The 21,608-nt window shown below is 48.8% G+C and overlaps 1 protein-coding gene and 1 long non-coding RNA gene across 2 annotated transcripts in view; both read right to left on the bottom strand.

The window, feature by feature from the left end:
* Positions 1-5,389: 5,389 nt before the first annotated feature.
* Ednra (endothelin receptor type A) overlaps positions 5,390-21,608 on the bottom strand; it is a 56,902-nt gene continuing 40,683 nt past the window's right edge. The window contains exons 4-7 of the mRNA XM_051168684.1: positions 12,893-13,045; positions 9,422-9,555; positions 8,442-8,550; positions 5,390-5,947 (exon numbers count right to left, since the gene is read on the bottom strand). Of these exons, the coding sequence (XP_051024641.1) occupies positions 5,807-5,947; positions 8,442-8,550; positions 9,422-9,555; positions 12,893-13,045 (537 nt within the window). The 3' untranslated portion in view covers positions 5,390-5,806. The remainder of the gene's footprint in view (positions 5,948-8,441; positions 8,551-9,421; positions 9,556-12,892; positions 13,046-21,608) is intronic.
* Positions 9,562-10,068, bottom strand: LOC127209120 (uncharacterized). Its single transcript, XR_007833185.1, has 3 exons — positions 10,044-10,068; positions 9,954-9,983; positions 9,562-9,893 (listed from the first exon to the last, which is right to left on the bottom strand). It is a non-coding gene; the product is annotated as an uncharacterized LOC127209120 (long non-coding RNA).

A 21,608-nucleotide genomic window follows, 5' to 3' on the forward strand; every position in this document is an offset into this window, starting at 1 on the left:
GGGGTAAAGCCAACAGAGGTGGCACAGCATATTACAAACACAGGAGCTCAGAAGCACCAGCCTGGAAAGGCCAGGAGTCTCATAGGGCATTCCCTTCTCCAGGCCCAGTGCATCATCTCTGTGTGTGGCCACTGTACCAGAGGCTGGCAACAGTGTGAGAACAACTAAGCTAACGGATTCATCTTCTATGCATGGTCATTATCTTGGCTGTTTGGACTCCTGTCCAATAGTTAATTATGTTAGTACTTAAGATTTGTTAGATTGATTTTATTTATTTATTTATTTACATATTCATTTATTTATTTTTTGTATTTGCAGTGCTGGGGATGGAAACTCTGGCTTTTACGATAGGTAAATGCGCTACCTCTGAGCAAGACCTCCAGTCCCTGGGTAGGTTTAGTTTTCGCATGGAAAGTATTATGCACTGACTTACAAAAATACAGCATAGAGGAAGCACTGCCACGTCTTGTTAAGATGCTCACCTTCTATTTTATTTCCACAGACTAAAACATGGATGGACAGATGCAGGAAGAGCTGAACAGTGTGTTTGCTGTTGACCAACTGACACCGAACGAATCCTGACCCCTGAGCTCTTAGTTCCAGTCTGCTGAGTCACCACTAAGTATTCCATTGCATTTAAAAAAATTTATTTATACATCGCATGTCATGTTTCCAGCAGTTAATACCATGTACCATGGTGGGTGTCCACTGTCTTAGTTACTGTTGTTACCAGGAAGCACGCGGACCAAAAGCAACTTGCAGAGAAAATGGCTTATTTGGCTTACACTTCCATGTCACAGTTCATCATTGACAGCAATCAGGACAGGAATTGGGGGCAGCAGCTGACGCAGAGGCCATGGAGGGGTGCTGCTTACTGGCTTGCTCTCCATGGCTTGCTCAGACTGTTTTCTTATGGGACTTGGGACCACCAGCCAAAGGATTGGCACCACCCACAATCATTTGGACCCTCTCCAGTCCATCCCTGTTTTATTGCCTACAGCCTGATCTTATGGAAATGTTTTCTCAATTCAAGCCCCCTCCTGTCAAAGGACTCTAGCTTGGGGAAGCTGACATAAAACTAGCCAGCACATTTTGTACTGAGTGAAAAGATAAACCCAAGGGGTCTGAGGAGTAGAGGTGGAGTGGGAGGGAGGGAGAAAGACAGAGAAGAGTGATGTGATAGAAGGGCTCTCAGGCCAAGCAACTCTTCTAAATGAAGCTGTATTGGAGGATTGTGGCATCACACACCTGAGAAAACCCACAGGATGTGCAAACACGGACATTAGGAATACAACCACATGAGAGCTGGCCCTCCCTGCACCAAGTGCACCGCACAGACGCCAAATGTAAACAACGGGGCCGACTGTGAGAGGGGAGAAAAGGGCGTGAGGAAACAATACAGTTTTGGTTTACTTTGTTTGTACCCTCTGAACAGCTCTAAAACAAATAAGCAACAAGCAAACCCAATGACGCAGAAAGACAACGTAGGTGAGCTGGCCTTATAACTTGTTTCTTCTAAGTGATGGGAAACTGATGCTAACCAGAACAGGCCGAAAGGTAAATGAGCTGATTTGTTTCCACAAGGCCTGGGAAGCATTAAGAAAACCCAGAACTGGGAGGCCAAACACTCTTCCCCATCTTTGTGCCCTGATTTGTGTCATTTTCCTCACCATACACCAAACCATGTGTGCCAGCTTGCAAGCAAGCTCTCAGCTTTCATCCTTGGCGCAGCGGGATGGTGCTCTTTCTTACCTAGAGCTTTCTTGGGACCCCTGCCCCGCAAGGATACTGGCTAGCCTGGCTTTACCCAACTACAGTGTGGGTGGGATACAGTCTCCCATGAGTGTGGTTGTGTGCAAGACAGGAAACGAGGAGACAGGGTAAGAACCTACTACAATTACATTGACCAGAGGTGATAACACACAGATAGGAGTTAGAGGTGGGCAGAAAAGTGCTTCGGTCTTAGGCATAATCCTTGAATTACGGACATGTTGGTGTAAAATGTAATGGAAAAGAATGAGATATGACTTCCAAGTTCTTTTCTTGAATAGCTAAAAGATGGAGCTGTAGTTAACTGAATAGATGAATATTAATGCAGCACAGGTTGGGAGATTTCAGCTCCATTTTGCATATACTGTAGGCTATTAGTCATCTACTTGGAGCTGCCAAATAAGCAGCGGCTATGGATGCGTGACTTACTCAATGTAGCCACATAGCATATTGTTGACTGGCTTAGAATTCCCCTAGAACGCAAGTTCCAAACCAGCTGGGACTTTGTCTGTTTTGTTCACTGCTGTGTATCTAATATCTAGCAACAACATTTTGCCAGAGAGATAAAGCCTGAGAGAGCTAATTGTTTAGTGCAACAAAGCAAGGTGATGGAGGCTAGACTATTATTAGTACGGAGTATTTTTTTGAAAGTAAAATTGCTTGCCTGGCAGTTACTAAGGAGAAATTTGCAAGGCATTATATAGCAGACATTCCTGACAAAGATCTATTTAGAATGAAAAGACATGATAGGCAGGGGTGGTACATGCCTTTAATTTCAGTACTTGTCAGGCAGAGGCAGGTGGATCTGTGAGTTCAAGGCCAGCCTGGTCTACAGGGTGAGTTCTAGGACAGCCAGGGCTACACAGAGAAACTCTGTCTTGAAAAACAAAGCAAGCAAGCAAACAAACAAAAGAGAGACTTGCAGAGCTTTTGTAAGGTTTTATTTTTGGTTGAATGGGCCACTGCCAGCTCAGGCCCTTAGCTTCTGGCTCATTTCTACAAAACTATTTGTTGGAAATGTGGTGAAGGTAGAAATGGAAACCGTTTGTGTGAGTGAACCATAGTTAGCAGTCCATAAACAAAATGCACACTGAAGACTGTATTCAGATCTATAATGTTCTGAATGTAACAAATATATTTTATATGTAAAAAAATGAAACATCTTTAAAAAGACAATGATCTAATAAAGAAAACTGTATGCATTTATGTCTTACTCCAGGCACCTCTAGGTGTGTGTCACCCAGTGGTGCAGTGGGACTTGACCACTAGTGCACAAAGGGACAGTATTTCTCAGCCCTCAAGCAACTGGAACCTGATGCACTTTATTTTTAACTGTAATACAATATGACGCAAAATGAACATAGCTAGGTTTTCTCCAACAATCTATCTGATGGCGTGTGACAGAAACTCCAGGCAGCTTGTCAGTTGCACCACAGTTGGGGATTAAAACAAAATAACACTGGGCTAGGGATGTAGATCAGTGGTGGAACACTTGCTTAGCATATACAAGGTTCTGGGCTTAATCCCCAGTGCAAACAGTAAAAAAACAAAACAAAACAAAAAACAAAACAAACAAACACAAAATCAAAAAACAACAAACAAACAAACAAACAAAAACCCCACATATACATAAAAATAAGAACAAAAATCACCCAAGGAAATAAAGAGGAAAGTATAATACTTCTAAGTACAAAGTTCTTTGTTCCAGCAGGGGCAATGCTGGAATGCTATGACCTCGAATATTGTTTTGTCAAAATCCAACAAATCCCTACTGTAGCCTATGACTTGCTCCCTTGCATGGTGCCTCCGAGAACTTGTAATTGTGAGTAGGTCACAAATAAGGAACACTTGAGATTCTTATATGTAAAAACTGACTAAAAAACCACTCCCAATATGTGCTTTGGCACAAACACAGGGCGTTCTAAGATTATATTAAAGCCATACATACCGCAACACACACACACACACACACACACACACACACACACACACACACACACACGATTACATTCCATAAAGACAATCACAGAAAATTTGCTTAAACGAATTTACAATTATTTATATGTTTATGTACACACAAAATAAAAGGTATCTGCCATTCTCACAGTCTGTAAACACCTGGGGAAATGCCCAGTAGCATTACTGTGGGCCTTTTGAAATGATGACCACTTGGGAGTTGGAGATCGGATGAAAACTTAAGTTCGTATCGGAATCGGAGGGGAGCTAAGAGTTAAAGGTCCATGCAGGTGTAACTACGTCCCACTCCACACAGCCAGCTCCTCTGTCCACTCCGAAATTGTTTCCTAACTGGAAAAAGGAATGAGCAGGAAGCCCTGTAGCCAGTCACCGTTGCAGGAGAAACTGAGAGCATAAAGGGCATATGCATTGTATACGAGCTGGTATTATAGAACTTCAAGAAAATTTCTAGGCCCTCAAAAGCTTGTTCGTCCTACGTATGCGTTAGGCCCAGCTCTGGAAGTCTCAGGCATACTTCAGTGGCACATTTAAGCTTTAGGACACAGGTTCACATTAAAAAACACACTAAAAAAAAGATTGGGCTTATGAAAATAGAACCACCTGACCTGAGCATTATTATTAATTATTATTCAGAGGCAGAGTCCCTCTACTTAGTGCAGGCAGTCTTCCACTCATAAGCCCCCTGCCTTAGTCTCCCAGATGGTAAGAGTAGGAAGCACGTGGCAAGTGCCGTCTTACCCAGCTCCCAAATATTATTATTAATTTAACATAAAAATATGCTCAAGCCAGATGTCATGGCACAAGCCCTTAAGTCCAGCATTGGGAGGCAGGAGCAAGTGGATCTTTGTGAGTTTGAGGCCAGCCTGGTCTGCAAAGCAAGTTTCAGGATGGTCAGGGCTACACAGAGAATCCTTGTCTTGAAACAAAACAGAACAACAATAACAATAACAACAACAACAACAAAGTGGAAGGAAAGAAAAAAAAAAGAGAGAGAAAATACAGGTTCTTAAAAGTTCTTTGGTTAGCAGCTACTAAGCTGCTCTGGCGTTACCACTCTGTGGCTATGCTTGTGGCAGCTTCAGAGTTCATATTTTACAATTAAAGCGAGTGACACAGAAAGATGATCTAATTGCTCATCTGATGCTTTTCTCCTCTTTCTCAAAGTATATGCAAATAAGACGAAATGATCATTTCTAAGGTACCATACAGTTATAAAATTCTAACACTGACATTTCGAAAATGTACTTTAACCTCACAATGTATTTGGCTAAGAAAATGAATCTTGTCATAACCTTTAAACATGTTTTGTCTGTTGTGTTTTGAGACAGAACCTTTTCTGAACAGTGTAGATGAGGCTAACCTGGAACTCCTCACCATCCTCGCCTCACCCCTTCAATTCTAAGCCAACAGGCACACATGCACCACCAAACCCAACATAATCGCTAGGGCAGGGGTTCTCAATCTGTGGGTCTCAATCCCTCTGGGAGGCAAACAATCCTTTCATGGAGTCAGACTAAGACCATCAGAATATCTGATAAGCATAACAACATACAACAGTAGGAAAATTACAGTTATGAAGTAGAAAAAAAAAAAAAAAGAAAAAGAAAAAAATCTACAGTTGTCACCACAACATGAGGAACTGGGCTGCCGGAGTAGGAAGCCGAGAATTGCTGTGCTAGAGTCTTGTGGTGAGCAGTTCTCACTGGCTGATCCATAGAACTGCATGAAAGCTGGTCACGAACTTGCAAAGATTCCCAATATCACATGGTTTCCTCAACCGATCTCCTTTCTCCCTCAGCTCTCATAATTTTCAAGTGCTGGATATGACACGCACAGTACGCAAATCATATACAGTGCTCAGGCAAGACCCATTGGCTGTGGCTGGACGCCGGTCCCTCATATGCTGTTGGGGCTGGGGGAGTGGAAGGCTTTTCTTCTCTGAGGCTGGACTTAGACAGGGAGCCGGGAAGAGAATTTGGGAGGCTTTGGAAGGCCCAGCTGCTGTATGACCGTGTCCCCCAGGAAAACTTGAAGACACACTGGTGTTTCTGCAGAGGGGTTAGTTCAGGCTGTCCTTGTGGCTGCTCCTCTCTGTGGTGTGGTTGTTCTGGTCAGGGTTCTTCCACTGGATACTCGTCCCATTCATGGGGACCGAGGTCATGAGGCTTTTGGATTGGTGACAACAGCAACAGAGGCATGACTAAGGGTGGGAAACAGAGAGTGAAAATCACTGAGTCACATTTACTCACACATGAAAGCATGGGGCCCACCAGTGAGGGGTGCCCGTGGCCAACTGAGGACAGATGGAGCTTGTCAAAGCCAGGCAGAGATTAGGAGCAAAGATCTCTTGTTTTTTAGTTTAGTTGTGTTCTTTATGTTTAAGAGAAGGGAAGGCAGTGCTGGTGAGAGACAGTGCTCTTCCAGTGCAGGAGGCAGATATAGCTGGGAAAGGGCCTGGGGGACCTGCTTCTCATCAGGGTGTACTGCTTAGGTGGTGCTTAGTTTCTGTCGGTACCTCAGAGAACCCTCACTACAGCCCAGCTGTGGGTGCTGGTGACAACTCTTTATGAAGGACCATAGTGGGGTTTGAGGATAAGAAAAACAGAATTTCTGGGAGCGGGTGAGCTGGCCCTGCCCTGAGGACACAGGAACAGGAGAGCTGGCCCTGCCATGATAACAGCTGGCCTTGCCCTGAGGACGTGGGAATGGGTGAGCCAGCCCTGTCCTGATGGCACGGGAGCGGGAGAGCAGGACCTGCCCTGAGGACAAGGGGGCGGTCCCTGATCCAGGGCTCTGAGTCGATCTCACCCCAACATCTATCCCATGTATGACCTGCTGGAACACATGAAGGGGCCGGACCTGCAGATTCAAAGATTAAGAATCTCCTTGACACACAGCAACAACGGGTTATCCAACAGCAGGCCCAGTGAGGATCCGGTAACAATAGTGTAGGCCTCAAACTGGACCCACGACTCGTGGCAATGAACATTTAAAAGTAAACATGTGTGGACAAAAGGCTATACTGTGTGATACACTACAGCTTCTGTAACAAGATTTTTTGTTTGTCAGTTTGTTTTATTTTACTGGGGGGAGGAGAGGGATTTTGGTGCATGATGTGTAAATCATAGACATTCAATAAAAGTTAAAAAAAAAAAAGAAAGAAAGAAAGAAAGAAAGAAAGAAAGAAAGAAAGAAAAGCAGAATGTCAATTAGAAGCCAGAGTCTTTGGCTATTCCCTGGGTATGTGTTTAATTTCTGAGGGGTTTTAACAGGAATTTTCCCTTGTCTTCTAATTAATATATAAAATAATCAGCAAGTGATATCAAGTGCAGCACATGAAAAACACTAGTTAGGACCTGTGTGTGAGCTAACCCATTTTAGCCTCAGCGCTTTGTGATTTGGAACCTTTCCAAGAAGATCTCAAAGCCATAGCAGCTGACACGCCACAGTCAACTCTCACCACTTTGTACCATCTTCTGGGTCTCTGTTTAAATCACGGTTTCTGTGAGGGCAGTTACTACGTTTTCCTTTTCAATCTTAAGCAATAGCCCACACCTATCTATCTATCTATCTATCTATCTATCTATCTATCTATCCATCCATCCATCCATCCATCCATCCATCTATCATCTGTCTGTCTGTCTACCCACACTGAATTCTATTTACTGGAACAGTTACTTGGCCCATCTATTTTTACAGGTGAGGTAACTGAGGGAGCTCCAGGGGGCACTGATCACATACACTTGAGACCATTAACAAATGCTGAGCTGTGCTGTCAGCCAAGGTTGCCTGTTTCCAGAGCCTGTACTACTGTACTCTGTTCGGCATAAAATGTACTGTGAGCTAAAGTTATCTTGACCCAAGATAACACAACTCAGTAAACACTAGGGCTATGCTAAAGTCGTTCCAGAACTAGAAAGTGACACATCAACAGGACACGGGAGCTCCTAAAGATGTTGGCTTTTATGGAAGGAGTTTTGAAATAATGAGAGCTGACTGCAAGTGAAAACAGAGTCGTACAGATGTCCAGAGCATGTGCACCACATGTGTGCCTGGTGTCCAAGGAGGCCAGAAGAGGGCATTGAATCCTCTGGTACTGTAGTTACAGATATTTCTAAGCCACCATGTGAATGCTGAAAATGGACCCTGAGTCCTCTTCCGCAAGAGCAGCAAATGTCTTTACTTGCTGGGCCACCTCTCCAACTCTGAAAAGGCTGTTATTAAGTGCACCATTTAATTGATGTCAGTAAGCGCTCTCTGGGCTGGCTGCAGAGCTGATGTCTGGCTAAGACTGCTGAAAGCCTAAGACGGTGAAAGGTGTTTATTGGCTTTCATTAGTTACAAAACGCTTGGCGCTTATATTTGGGCATTCCTTTTGGAGAGAGGCACTAAACTGGCATGCAGGTAAGTCAGACCTTTTAGTTTTAACCTCTGAAAGGGCCATCTGAATACATACTGCTCTTCTGCTCTGTTGACAGTCTGACCTTCTTTCTAGGTAACAGAAAGTGATTTTTCACTTCTTGAATGCCGAGGTAAAACTGGAATTGGCCTTTTGGGTATGGAGTACACTGATCTGGCTGTGGGGTGGGGTGGGGGTAGGAAGGGAGACCGAGAGAGAGAGAGAGAGAGAGAGAGAGAGAGAGAGAGAGAGAGAGAGAGAGAGAGAGAGAGAGAGAGCACAAAACCAGACTTACCTGGAAACAATTTTTGAATTTCTTGCTCACAAAATACAGGGCTATTGGGTTTATGCAAGAATTCATGGTTGCCAAGTTAATGCCGATGTAATCCATGAGCAGCAAGAAGCTGAAGCAAAGGAAAATGATGTCATTAAAACACGTTGCCTTACCATGAATGGCCATGCGTGATTGGCCGGAGGCCCCTGCGCAGATGTAGCAGGTGGGTAGCTTAGGCTTCATGTGGCTCCTTTAGTAAGGGGAGGTGGGGCTGTTTCTGACATGGACTCTGTTGCCTGCTTTTTGATCACTTCCCTCTGTCAGGGGTGCCTCACCAGGCCATGGGGGTGTGTGTGGGGGGGAGGGGGGCTGTCCTTTTCTGAGGAATAGGGGAGGGGCCAGGGGGAAGAGCGAGAGAGGGTGTTACCAGGAGGAGGGGAGGGAGGCGGCTATGATAGGGATGGAAAGTGAATAAATAAATTAATTATAAAAGAAACCACACTGCTTTAAAATCTAATGTATGGCCTTTACCCACAGATCAGCATTTCTCCTGCCCCAAAGCAACGTCTTATGGGTAGCAGTGAGAAACTGATAAGGAGCCCTGCAGGATCAATGCCTTGGTTAGCAGAAAACCTTGTGTTACAGGAAGGAAGTGTCAAGATTAAAGACAGGACTCACACAGATTTTGTAATCAGTTATAAGCTGTATCAGATAAAAACATATAAGTAAATTTACAATGTTTTTTAATTTTTATTTTTTCAGACAGGGTTTCTCCGTGTTAGCCTTGGCTGTTCTGGACTGGCTTTGTAGACCAGGCTAGCCTTGGACTTACAGGGATACGCCTGCCTTTGCCTCCTGAGTGCTGGGATTAAAGGCATATGCCATCTCACCTGATTTTAAGTTTACAAGTTTAAGTCTCAGAGCTAGTAGAAATGTAAACATTTTATAAATATGAAACATGGGGAAACTCTAGTTTCTGACCTGGGCACCCGGAACCATACCTGAGCAATTCGCATCGGTTGTTATCTTTCTCATCGTACACAGTTTTCTTCAAAATGCGGCTTAAGTGAAGAGGGAACCAGCACAGGGCAAAGATGACAACCAAGCAGAAGACGGTCTTTGCCACCTCTCGGCGCTAAGGACAAGTGCGTGCAAACAAGGAGAAAGCTTAGTGCTGCCACACGGCTCAATTAGTGACACACAAGAAGGGAGGAGATACCATGGAAGAGTCTGGAGAGAGGCCCTCACATGACGCCTGCTTTTTTTTAAGACCTAGAGAGCAACTGTCTCACGGAAGAGTCTCATCAACCATGCCTTTGGGCAGCTGCTAGCTTCAAGACACTCTGAGGACAGTGGCAGAAGTCTGTGCCAGGAGGAGGCAGGAACTGGCCGCAGTCAACACCATGGTTGAGTCTAAGCATGTGAGCATGCGTATTTGTGAACCTAAGCACGTGAGCATGTGTGTTTGTGAACCTAAGGATGTGAGCATGTGTGTTTGTAAGTCTAAGCATGTGAGCATGTGTGTTTGTGAACCCAAGCATGTGAGCATGTGTGTTTGTAAGTCTAAACATGTGAGCATGTGTGTTTGTGAACCCAAGCATGTGAGCATGCATATTTGTGAACCTAAGCATGTGAGCATGTGTGTTTGTGAACCTAAGCATGTGAACATGTGTGTTTGTAAGTCTAAACATGTGAGCATGTGTGTTTGTAAGTCCAAATATGTGAGCATGTGTGTTTGTGAACCCAAGCATGTGAGCATGTGCGTTTGTAAGTCTAAACATGTGAGCATGTGTGTTTGTAAGTCTAAACATGTGAGCATGTGTGTTTGTGAATCTCAGCATGAGGGCATGTATGTTTTTGAGGTATGCCGATGGTTAGAGGGCGATTACTCAGGGGTTAGTTAACCACTCAGCATCATGCTTTAGTGATGGTATGACAGCCAAGGAGACTGAGCACACCAAGAAAATGGACAAGTGTATAGAAAAAACAGCCCACTTCCACTCATTTCTTGTTTTGAAGCTGCTGTTGAAAACTGAGTCATGCTTTGTTGCCCAGGCTGGTCGTCAACTCCTGTGCCCAGGAGACCCCTTTGCGTCAGTGTCTCTTATGGTTAGGCTGTAGGCACATGCCACTACGCCTGGGTTGAAGTTTGCTTTTAATTATAAAATTCCCTTTTGATGACGTGGTGGCAAACAGGGATAAGGGTAGGGGTTGCCGGCCGTGATGGGTAGAAGTGACTCCACCTGAGGCCTCACCAGTTTCTGAGTCTGTTTGTGGCCTGAACAGTCAGGGCTCAGGGGTTATCTGTAGCCCTTCATTTATATTCACACCGCTGAGGGAGGCATGCCCCCACTCATATTTAGAAGTGGAGCTAGGAGCATCAAACCATACCTGTCTGTAAAGGGGGGTGAATCAGTGCCCAATGGAACTGACTGGAAACAGGCTCGAAACTAACGTTGGCCCAGTCCAAGGTGTCTAACATTCTAATGTTAAGTTCAGGAAGCCTGAAATAAATCCATCCGGCTGAGCCCTGCCCAGGGATTCTGTTCTGTTTTTCCAAAGTGCTGCTTTAGCCCAAAGAACTAATCTCCCCCCTCTCCCTGACACCACCCCCCCCAGCCCAGGCACAAGCCCAGCTGGGATATGGTTTCAGAGAAGCATCTGGAGAAGAAAGTCATAAAACACTCCAAGTTTTAGGACTGGGGGTTCCATAAAAGTGTTTTGTTTTGTTTTTTGAGACAAGGTTTCATTATTTATTCTTGGCTGGACTCGAGCACATAGAGATCCACCCTCCTCAGCCACCCCACTGCTGGAATTAAAGATGTGCACTACCACACCTGATCTTCAAGGGTTAACTCTGCACCTGAAGCAACTATAAAATTCAAAGTCAGGCTAAAGTTTCTCAAAGTAAACACTCCTGCCAGTCAAAAGTAATTGCTACCATTTGTGACACATTAGGACCTACAAAGGGCACAGATGCATCTCACTTTCTCTGGGCCTCCTGGCAGCACCGAGTCATGTATTATTATGGCCAGTTTGCAGATGAGGGCTGAGGAAATCAGCCCCTTTGTTGAATGATGCTCATGTGTGCTTGCTACACAGGCTCGCTGTAGGCACTCCGTCAACACCTCACGCTGCCTCTTGGTGTGACTGAATGTCCCCACATGCTTTCCCATTGCTACCAAGAGCTTACTTGCCCTCCTACTTTTGTTCTATGAATCAACATAAATTAATTATTTGCTGAGTGACTACTAGGAACTGGACACTATTAGGGACTCTATGTGCCCTTGGCAATCTACAAATTATTACTACATACTTATGAGAAACTAGAAGCTTTGGGACAGGAGGTAATCTGCCCAAGGCCACGTGACTAGGAAGTGTAAGAGTCAAGACTTGCCTTCTAAAACCCCAAGGTGCACATAACCATTCTGACTGCTGCCTAAAAGACATATTAACTCCTGCCGGCATGTTCAAATTACTTCTGAAATTTTGGGCATCCAAGATTTCACCTCTTTTTGCTGTGCTCAGTTAAATTTCCTACCGTGAGTGTTGTTTGAATTCTTGTCCATCTTCTTACTCCTGCTTGCCTGGTACTCACTCCATGTTTAAGCAGGACCTTAACGCCTCCAACTGAGCAGCCTTCGTCCTCTGCTTTCCCACCAACTAACACTTACCTTACTCCTCCCTCACCAACGGACAGCTTCTTCATAGTTCCATTTCATACAGGCCCTGGCTTTGTATTGTATGGCTCCCTGGATTGCACTTCATCGTTATGTTTTCTAATTGCTTGTATTTCTATTTTATACTACAGCTAGACTACAAAGCCCACAGGGAATGGTGGCCGTGTGCATCTTTTTGTCCCGACATGGCCACAAGCCCATTTCAATGCTTCCGTACTCACATACTCAACACACTCTTGGCAAAATAACCAACAGTCAACTATCTTTTAAGCCCAGCCCCCTCGGGGCATGTGGTTCACAGGCAGGGTTCCCACTCTTAAAAAGAATTCCTAAAGCTATATACAGAAACAACTATGAGATAACATTTCTATTTTTAGAAAATCAGAGTAAATCTGTTACATACAACATTGGTCATGTGTGGCTTAAAGATGGATATGTTCTGAGAAATGTGTAGCTAGTACCCCATAGAGTGCACTAACACACTGCTGGATGGTATTGTCTTTTTCACAGTGGGCTGTGTGGTCTAGCCTGTTGCTCCTAGACTACACATCTGTACAACATATTATTGTACCGGATACTGTAGGCAACTGTAATACACCGCTGCTTGCCTATCTCAACATATTTTAGCCAAGAGAAGAAAAATGCTAGGAGGTAAGGATTTTCAGTTTCATTTACACTTATGGAGCCACTCCCATATGTGCAGGTGCTGCTGTCATAAGCACCTCAGGCACCCACAGGCTTGCTGACTTCAAAACGGCCTCGGCCAAGCTCTGGTGAAGTTTGGAAGTTTACCTGCTTGAGGTGTTCACTGAGGGCAATCCGCAGGCTGCCGTTCCTCCTGTTGAGCATCTCACAGGTCATGAGGGTGTAGAAGACCGCCGTGCACACCAGGGGCATGCAGAAGTAGAACCCGAAGAGCCACCAGTCCTTCACATCTTGGTAAAACTGCCCAGTGAGGAAAAGGGAAGATGAACCATCGGAACGTAAGCTAAGTGTGTAGCACTCTGAGCACACCCCAGTCCTTCTGTGTGTGGACACGGTCGTATATACCCTCTTGGACAGTGAGTGAAGAATTTGCATTGTGTGCAGTATCTTCTATTTCTCAGCCCTGGACCATGCCTAGCTACAGCTCTGCACACACCAGAAAATGCTGTACTGCTAAACTGTAGCATTAAAATTACCTGATTATCCCCGCAAGGATGCATCTGAGAAGGTGGCGCTGATTTCTGCTACACAATAGAAGAGTTCTAATTGCTACAAAGAGCCTCCTCATAAAGCTCATAAAATGGGATTCCCGACACTTTCACCCATGTTTGCCGGTGAGCCTCAACATTTTGGTAAGATCGGCTGTGACTGTTGTGTTTAAAGTTTGCTTAACAGGAGTGTCTCATTCAGGGACAGTGAAGGCTATCGACAGTGGTTTGTCTGTGGAGCCAGTTAGCAGGAGTCAGCCTTTTGCCTGGTATGTCTGCTATGTGACCCCAGAGCCGGCCAGTTCAGCCATCAATAACTCCTCTCTCTCTCCCTCTTAGTACTTGCCACCTGGAACTGCTGTGGTGGGGGACAGTCTAGCTGGAGGCTGGCTTGGCCCTATCTCACTGTGGGCCACGGTTTATACAAATCTGGACTGTTGAATTTCTATCTTTTTAAAAGGAGAATAAAAATAAAAGTTGGAGAATGACATTCAAATTCTTTATTCTAATTAATTTACTGCAAACTTGGGAAGACACGCTTTCTACCTGCTTGTGCTCTTTCCCCAGATCTTTATTTGTGGAGGACAACTCAGCCTCTAAGGTAGTTTGATCAGTTCCCACAGATATGACTGCCCCATCCTCTGACTGACAGTCTTTGAACATGAAAGGAGCCCTTTACGGCTGTTTATGTCATCTCAAAATGGTTCCAGAGGACAAAAGTCCAGGCGGGGCTTCTTAACTGTTGCAGGCTCTCTTGGAAATCTGGTGAACATGAGAATTTCTTCTGAGAACAATACTTTGTGTGTGTGTTCATGCATGTTCATGTGTGTGCGCACACATATGTGTGCGCGCGCGTGACATCATGTGTGTGCATGCATGTGTTATGTGGTTATGTGTGTGTGCGCATGTGTATGTATGTGGTTGTATGTGTGTGTGTGTGTGTGTGTGCGTGCATGTGTGTAGAATAGAACCACCTTCAGTATTCTTCAGGAAGCATCCACCTTGCTTTTTGAGACAGTCTCCCATGGGGAGCTAAGGCTGGCCAACTTGGCGAGGCCATCGGCTAACGCCTGTGGATCCGCTAGTCCTTTGCCTTCCCAGCACTGGTTTTTACAAGCCTGTGCCCCCATGCCCAGCTTCTTACGGAGATTCTGGGGGTTAAGCGTCATCACTTTATGAATTGAACTACCTTCCCAGACCTCAACATTATATTTTAAGTTAATGTTGAGAATGTAAAGAAAGTTAAACATTTGCAGTCAAAATGGAACCTAATTACATTGAAATGGAGCTATCAAAATACTGAAAATAAATTTCTGATAAAGAGATTATTCATTAATAAACTGCATAGCATATGGTTTTAATTAAATAGTGTAATGGCTCAAAGAACTACGGAGATGTTGAAGCAACAATGAATACTAATGTTTTAAGATTGTCTCCACATATTTTTCTCTCATAAGTCATGGTACCCTTAAACACTATAGTGGTTTACTATCTACATTTAAAATCAGAGGAAATGGCACATTTCAGGGGGAGTTTAGTGAAAACATTTTTCCCCATCTAAGCTCATAGCCCCTCAAATTCTAACCCAGATTAAATGCAAACTCCCCAAAGAGTTGGTTTCCTCGAATTTGTTAAACAGATCTCTTCTGGCCCACCCACTGCAGAAGGATCGCTGTCTGGAACTTGAAAGGACTCTGGAGTCTGCCCCTGTTTGGAAGCACAGTACAAACATCCTCTCCCCAACTCCCTCACCCTCCCCACTTTTGTAGCCTCTTCCCACAGAATTGCAGGCTGAGTGAGTGTGGCCTACAAGCAGCTGCCTGGGGTCTGGGAGGTGACCCAGGCCAGAGCTGGAAGGACAGAGCACCCAGCCCCCTCCATGAGAAAGGACTCACACAGTTTTGTTTTTGAATGATGTCATCAGCTAGGGACTGGAAAGGGCCTTGGGACAGTTTAGGGTAGAGCAGAGTTGAAGAGTGACAAAGTGTGAGAGAAGATAGGAAGCTATAGTAGAAAAAAAGGTTATTCTAGACTTGGAACGATCTCTGAAATCTCACTAGCTTGTCCCATATCCCTTATTGTAGCCCGCAGCCACTCCCACCAGCACTTGGCCCCTCCCTCTTCTCAAGCCTTACACAGACACCTCAGGCTGTAGGGAGCACCTGTGTCAGCTCATCCATTCCCAGGGATTATTACTAAGTGGCTTCTCACAGGAGTTTCTCTCCTCACATGCTTTTCTCTGGGAAATCTAGAATGCTTCTTTGCCCTTCCCAATCCCATCCCGGGACCATGAGCTAAGCCATCCATCCCACTGTTCCCTTTTCATTGTGGACCAACTGACCAAGTTAAAACATAAGAAAAATACATCAGTTTGAGGTTTCCATTCTCCAGTTTTCCTGAGTTCTTTGAATTATTTTTATTTGTTTGTGCTCAGGGATGCCCAATGCTGCTGTGCTCAGGGATGCCCAATGCTGCTGTGCTCAGGGATGCCCAATGCTGCTGCTGTGCTCAGGAATGCCCAATGCTGCTGCTGTGCTCAGGGATGCCCAATGCTGCTGCTGTGCTCAGGGATGCCCAATGCTGCTGTGCTCAGGGATGCCCAATGCTGCTGCTGTGCTCAGGAATGCCCAATGCTGCTGCTGTGCTCAGGGATGCCCAATGCTGCTGCTGTGCTCAGGGATGCCCAATGCTGCTGCTGTGCTCAGGGATGCCTAATGCTGCTGTGCTCAGGGATGCTCAATGCTGCTGTGCTCAGGGATGCCCAATGCTGCTGTGCTCAGGGATGCCCAATGCTGCTGCGCTCAGGGATGCCCAATGCTGCTGTGCTCAGGGATGCCCAATGCTGCTGTGCTCAGGGATGCCCAATGCTGCTGCGCTCAGGGATGCCCAATGCTGCTGCTGTGTTCAGGGATGCCCAATGCTGCTGCTGTGCTCAGGGATGCCCAACACTGCTGTGGTCAGGGATGCCCAATGCTGCTGTGCTCAGGGATGCCCAATGCTGCTGCTGTGCTCAGGGATGCCCAATGCTGCTGCTGTGCTCAGGGATGCCCAATGCTGCTGTGCTCAGGGATGCCCAATGGTGCTGCGCTCAGGGATGCCCAATGCTACTGCGCTCAGGGATGCCCAATGCTGCTGCGCTCAGGGATGCCCAATGCTGCTGTGCTCAGGGATGCCCAATGCTGCTGTGTCCAGGGATGCCCAATGCTGCTGTGCTCAGGGATGCCCAATGCTGCTGCGCTCAGGAATGCCCAATGCTGCTGTGCTCAGGGATGCCCAGTGCTGCTGCGCTCAGGGATGCCCAATGCTGCTGCTGTGGTCAGGGATGCCCAATGCTGCTGTGGTCAGGGATGCCCAATGCTGCTGCGCTCAGGGATGCCCAATGCTGCTGCTGTGCTCAGGGATGCCCAATGCTGCTGTGCTCAGGGATGCCCAATGCTGCTGTGCTCAGGGATGCCCAATGCTGCTGCTGTGCTCAGGGATGCCCAATGCTGCTGTGCTCAGGGATGCCCAATGCTGCTGCTGTGCTCAGGGATGCCCAATGCTGCTGCGCTCAGGGATGCCCAGTGCTGCTGCGCTCAGGGAGGCCCAGTGCTGCTGCGCTCAGGGATGCCCAATGCTGCTGTGCTCAGGAATGCCCAATGCTGCTGTGCTCAGGGATGCCCAATGCTGCTGCTGTGCTCAGGGATGCCCAATGCTGCTGTGCTCAGGGATGCCCAATGCTGCTGCTGTGCTCAGGGATGCCCAATGCTGCTGTGCTCAGGGATGCCCAGTGCTGCTGCTGTGCTCAGGGATGCCCAGTGCTGCTGCTGTGCTCAGGGATGCCCAATGCTGCTGCGCTCAGGAATGCCCAATGCTGCTGTGCTCAGGGATGCCCAGTGCTGCTGCGCTCAGGGATGCCCAGTGCTGCTGCGCTCAGGGATGCCCAATGCTGCTGCACCCAGGGATGCCCAATGCTGCTGTGCTCAGGAATGCCCAATGCTGCTGTGCTCAGGGATGCCCAGTGCTGCTGCGCTCAGGGATGCCCAGTGCTGCTGTGCTCAGGAATGCCCAATGCTGCTGCTGTGCTCAGGGATGCCCAATGCTGCTGTGCTCAGGGATGCCCAATGCTGCTGCGCTCAGGGATGCCCAGTGCTGCTGTGCTCAGGAATGCCCAATGCTGCTGCTGTGCTCAGGGATGCCCAAGCTGCTGTGCTCAGGGATGCCCAATGCTGCTGCGCTCAGGGATGCCCAATGCTGCTGTGCTCAGGGATGCCCAGTGCTGCTGCGCTCAGGGATGCCCAATGCTGCTGCGCTCAGGGATGCCCAATGCTGCTGTGCTCTGGAATGCCCAATGCTGCTGCTGTGCTCAGGGATGCCCAATGCTGCTGTGCTCAGGGATGCCCAATGCTGCTGCGCTCAGGAATGCCCAATGCTGCTGTGCTCAGGGATGCCCAGTGCTGCTGCTGTGCTCAGGGATGCCCAAGCTGCTGTGCTCAGGGATGCCCAATGCTGCTGCTGTGCTCAGGGATGCCCAATGCTGCTGCTGTGCTCAGGGATGCCCAATGCTGCTGTGCTCAGGGATGCCCAATGCTGCTGCTGCGCTCAGGGATGCCCAATGCTGCTGCTGTGCTCAGGGATGCCCAATGCTGCTGCGCTCAGGAATGCCCAATGCTGCTGTGCTCAGGAATGCCCAATGCTGCTGCTGTGCTCAGGGATGCCCAATGCTGCTGTGCTCAGGGATGCCCAATGCTGCTGTGCTCAGGGATGCCCAATGCTGCTGTGCTCAGGGATGCCCAATGCTGCTGCTGTGCTCAGGGATGCCCAATGCTGCTGCTGTGCTCAGGGATGCCCAATGCTGCTGTGCTCAGGAATGCCCAATGCTGCTGCTGTGCTCAGGGATGCCCAAGCTGCTGTGCTCAGGGATGCCCAATGATGCTGCGCTCAGGGATGCCCAGTGCTGCTGTGCTCAGGAATGCCCAATGCTGCTGCTGTGCTCAGGGATGCCCAAGCTGCTGTGCTCAGGGATGCCCAATGCTGCTGCGCTCAGGAATGCCCAATGCTGCTGCGCTCAGGGATGCCCAGTGCTGCTGCGCTCAGGGATGCCCAGTGCTGCTGCGCTCAGGGATGCCCAATGCTGCTGCGCCCAGGGATGCCCAATGCTGCTGTGCTCAGGAATGCCCAATGCTGCTGCGCTCAGGGATGCCCAGTGCTGCTGTGCTCAGGAATGCCCAATGCTGCTGCTGTGCTCAGGGATGCCCAAGCTGCTGTGCTCAGGGATGCCCAATGCTGCTGCGCTCAGGGATGCCCAGTGCTGCTGTGCTCAGGAATGCCCAATGCTGCTGCTGTGCTCAGGGATGCCCAAGCTGCTGTGCTCAGGGATGCCCAATGCTGCTGCGCTCAGGAATGCCCAATGCTGCTGTGCTCAGGGATGCCCAGTGCTGCTGCTGTGCTCAGGGATGCCCAATGCTGCTGTGCTCAGGAATGCCCAATGCTGCTGCTGTGCTCAGGGATGCCCAAGCTGCTGTGCTCAGGGATGCCCAATGCTGCTGCGCTCAGGGATGCCCAGTGCTGCTGCGCTCAGGGATGCCCAGTGCTGCTGCGCTCAGGGATGCCCAATGCTGCTGCGCTCAGGGATGCCCAATGCTGCTGTGCTCTGGAATGCCCAATGCTGCTGCTGTGCTCAGGGATGCCCAATGCTGCTGTGCTGAGGGATGCCCAATGCTGCTGCGCTCAGGAATGCCCAATGCTGCTGTGCTCAGGGATGCCCAGTGCTGCTGCTGTGCTCAGGGATGCCCAAGCTGCTGTGCTCAGGGATGCCCAATGCTGCTGCTGTGCTCAGGGATGCCCAATGCTGCTGCTGTGCTCAGGGATGCCCAATGCTGCTGTGCTCAGGGATGCCCAATGCTGCTGCTGCGCTCAGGGATGCCCAATGCTGCTGCTGTGCTCAGGGATGCCCAATGCTGCTGCGCTCAGGGATGCCCAATGCTGCTGTGCTCAGGAATGCCCAATGCTGCTGCTGTGCTCAGGGATGCCCAATGCTGCTGTGCTCAGGGATGCCCAATGCTGCTGCTGTGCTCAGGGATGCCCAATGCTGCTGCTGTGCTCAGGGATGCCCAATGCTGCTGCTGTGCTCAGGGATGCCCAATGCTGCTGTGCTCAGGGATGCCCAATGCTGCTGCTGCGCTCAGGGATGCCCAATGCTGCTGCTGTGCTCAGGGATGCCCAAGCTGCTGTGCTCAGGGATGCCCAATGCTGCTGCGCTCAGGGATGCCCAGTGCTGCTGTGCTCAGGAATGCCCAATGCTGCTGCTGTGCTCAGGGATGCCCAAGCTGCTGTGCTCAGGGATGCCCAATGCTGCTGCGCTCAGGAATGCCCAATGCTGCTGTGCTCAGGGATGCCCAGTGCTGCTGCTGTGCTCAGGGATGCCCAATGCTGCTGTGCTCAGGAATGCCAATGCTGCTGCTGTGCTCAGGGATGCCCAAGCTGCTGTGCTCAGGGATGCCCAATGCTGCTGCGCTCAGGGATGCCCAGTGCTGCTGCGCTCAGGGATGCCCAGTGCTGCTGCGCTCAGGGATGCCCAATGCTGCTGCGCTCAGGGATGCCCAATGCTGCTGTGCTCTGGAATGCCCAATGCTGCTGCTGTGCTCAGGGATGCCCAATGCTGCTGTGCTCAGGGATGCCCAATGCTGCTGCGCTCAGGAATGCCCAATGCTGCTGTGCTCAGGGATGCCCAGTGCTGCTGCTGTGCTCAGGGATGCCCAAGCTGCTGTGCTCAGGGATGCCCAATGCTGCTGCTGTGCTCAGGGATGCCCAATGCTGCTGCTGTGCTCAGGATGCCCAATGCTGCTGTGCTCAGGGATGCCCAATGCTGCTGCTGCGCTCAGGGATGCCCAATGCTGCTGCTGTGCTCAGGGATGCCCAATGCTGCTGCGCTCAGGGATGCCCAATGCTGCTGTGCTCAGGAATGCCCAATGCTGCTGCTGTGCTCAGGGATGCCCAATGCTGCTGTGCTCAGGGATGCCCAATGCTGCTGTGCTCAGGGATGCCCAATGCTGCTGTGCTCAGGGATGCCCAATGCTGCTGCTGTGCTCAGGGATGCCCAATGCTGCTGCTGTGCTCAGGGATGCCCAATGCTGCTGTGCTCAGGGATGCCCAATGCTGCTGCTGCGCTCAGGGATGCCCAATGCTGCTGCTGTGCTCAGGGATGCCCAATGCTGCTGCGCTCAGGGATGCCCAATGCTGCTGTGCTCAGGAATGCCCAATGCTGCTGCTGTGCTCAGGGATGCCCAATGCTGCTGTGCTCAGGGATGCCCAATGCTGCTGTGCTCAGGGATGCCCAATGCTGCTGTGCTCAGGGATGCCCAATGCTGCTGTGCTCAGGGATGCCCAATGCTGCTGCTGTGCTCAGGGATGCCCAATGCTGCTGCTGTGCTCAGGGATGCCCAATGCTGCTGTGCTCAGGGATGCCCAGTGCTGCTGTGCTCAGGGATGCCCAATGCTGCTGCGCTCAGGAATGCCCAATGCTGCTGTGCTCAGGGATGCCCAGTGCGGCTGCGCTCAGGGATGCCCAATGCTGCTGCGCTCAGGAATGCCCAATGCTGCTGTGCTCAGGAATGCCCAATGCTGCTGCTGTGCTCAGGGATGCCCAATGCTGCTGTGCTCAGGGATGCCCAATGCTGCTGCTGTGTTCAGGGATGCCCAATGCTGCTGCTGTGCTCAGGGATGCCCAATGCTGCTGTGCTCAGGGATGCCCAATGCTGCTGCTGTGCTCAGGGATGCCCAATGCTGCTGTGCTCAGGGATGCCCAATGCTGCTGTGCTCAGGGATGCCCAATGCTGCTGTGCTCAGGGATGCCCAATGCTGCTGTGCTCAGGAATGCCCAATGCTGCTGCTGTGCTCAGGGATGCCCAATGCTGCTGCTGTGCTCAGGGATGCCCAATGCTGCTGCTGTGCTCAGGGATGCCAGGCTTAGAGTTCATATTAATATAAGCCCAGGTAAGCCCTGGCAATTAGCTAGCGCAGCTCCTAGGAATCTTGTTTAATTCTTTACCAAATTTATTTCTTGATCAGAACATATAGTTTCACGTACGTGACAACAATTTCCCGCAGGGCATACATGCTACCCATTTTTCTGGAGAAATGTTTTGTGAAATATTTTTTAGGGTCAATAAGATTTGTGTTCAGAAATATAACTGATGAAAGTATATTTCCTCGAATAACATGTACATGTTCAGGTGGACTGTCTTGTCTGCAATCTCTTAGCCATAAAAACAAACTACACTCTGTAAATAGAGAGGTAGTCTCTCGTAGTAAATTGTCTTGGTATTCTTTGGAAC

Source organism: Acomys russatus, chromosome 26 (assembly GCF_903995435.1).
Source record: "Acomys russatus chromosome 26, mAcoRus1.1, whole genome shotgun sequence".
Taxonomy (NCBI): Eukaryota; Metazoa; Chordata; class Mammalia; order Rodentia; family Muridae; genus Acomys; species Acomys russatus.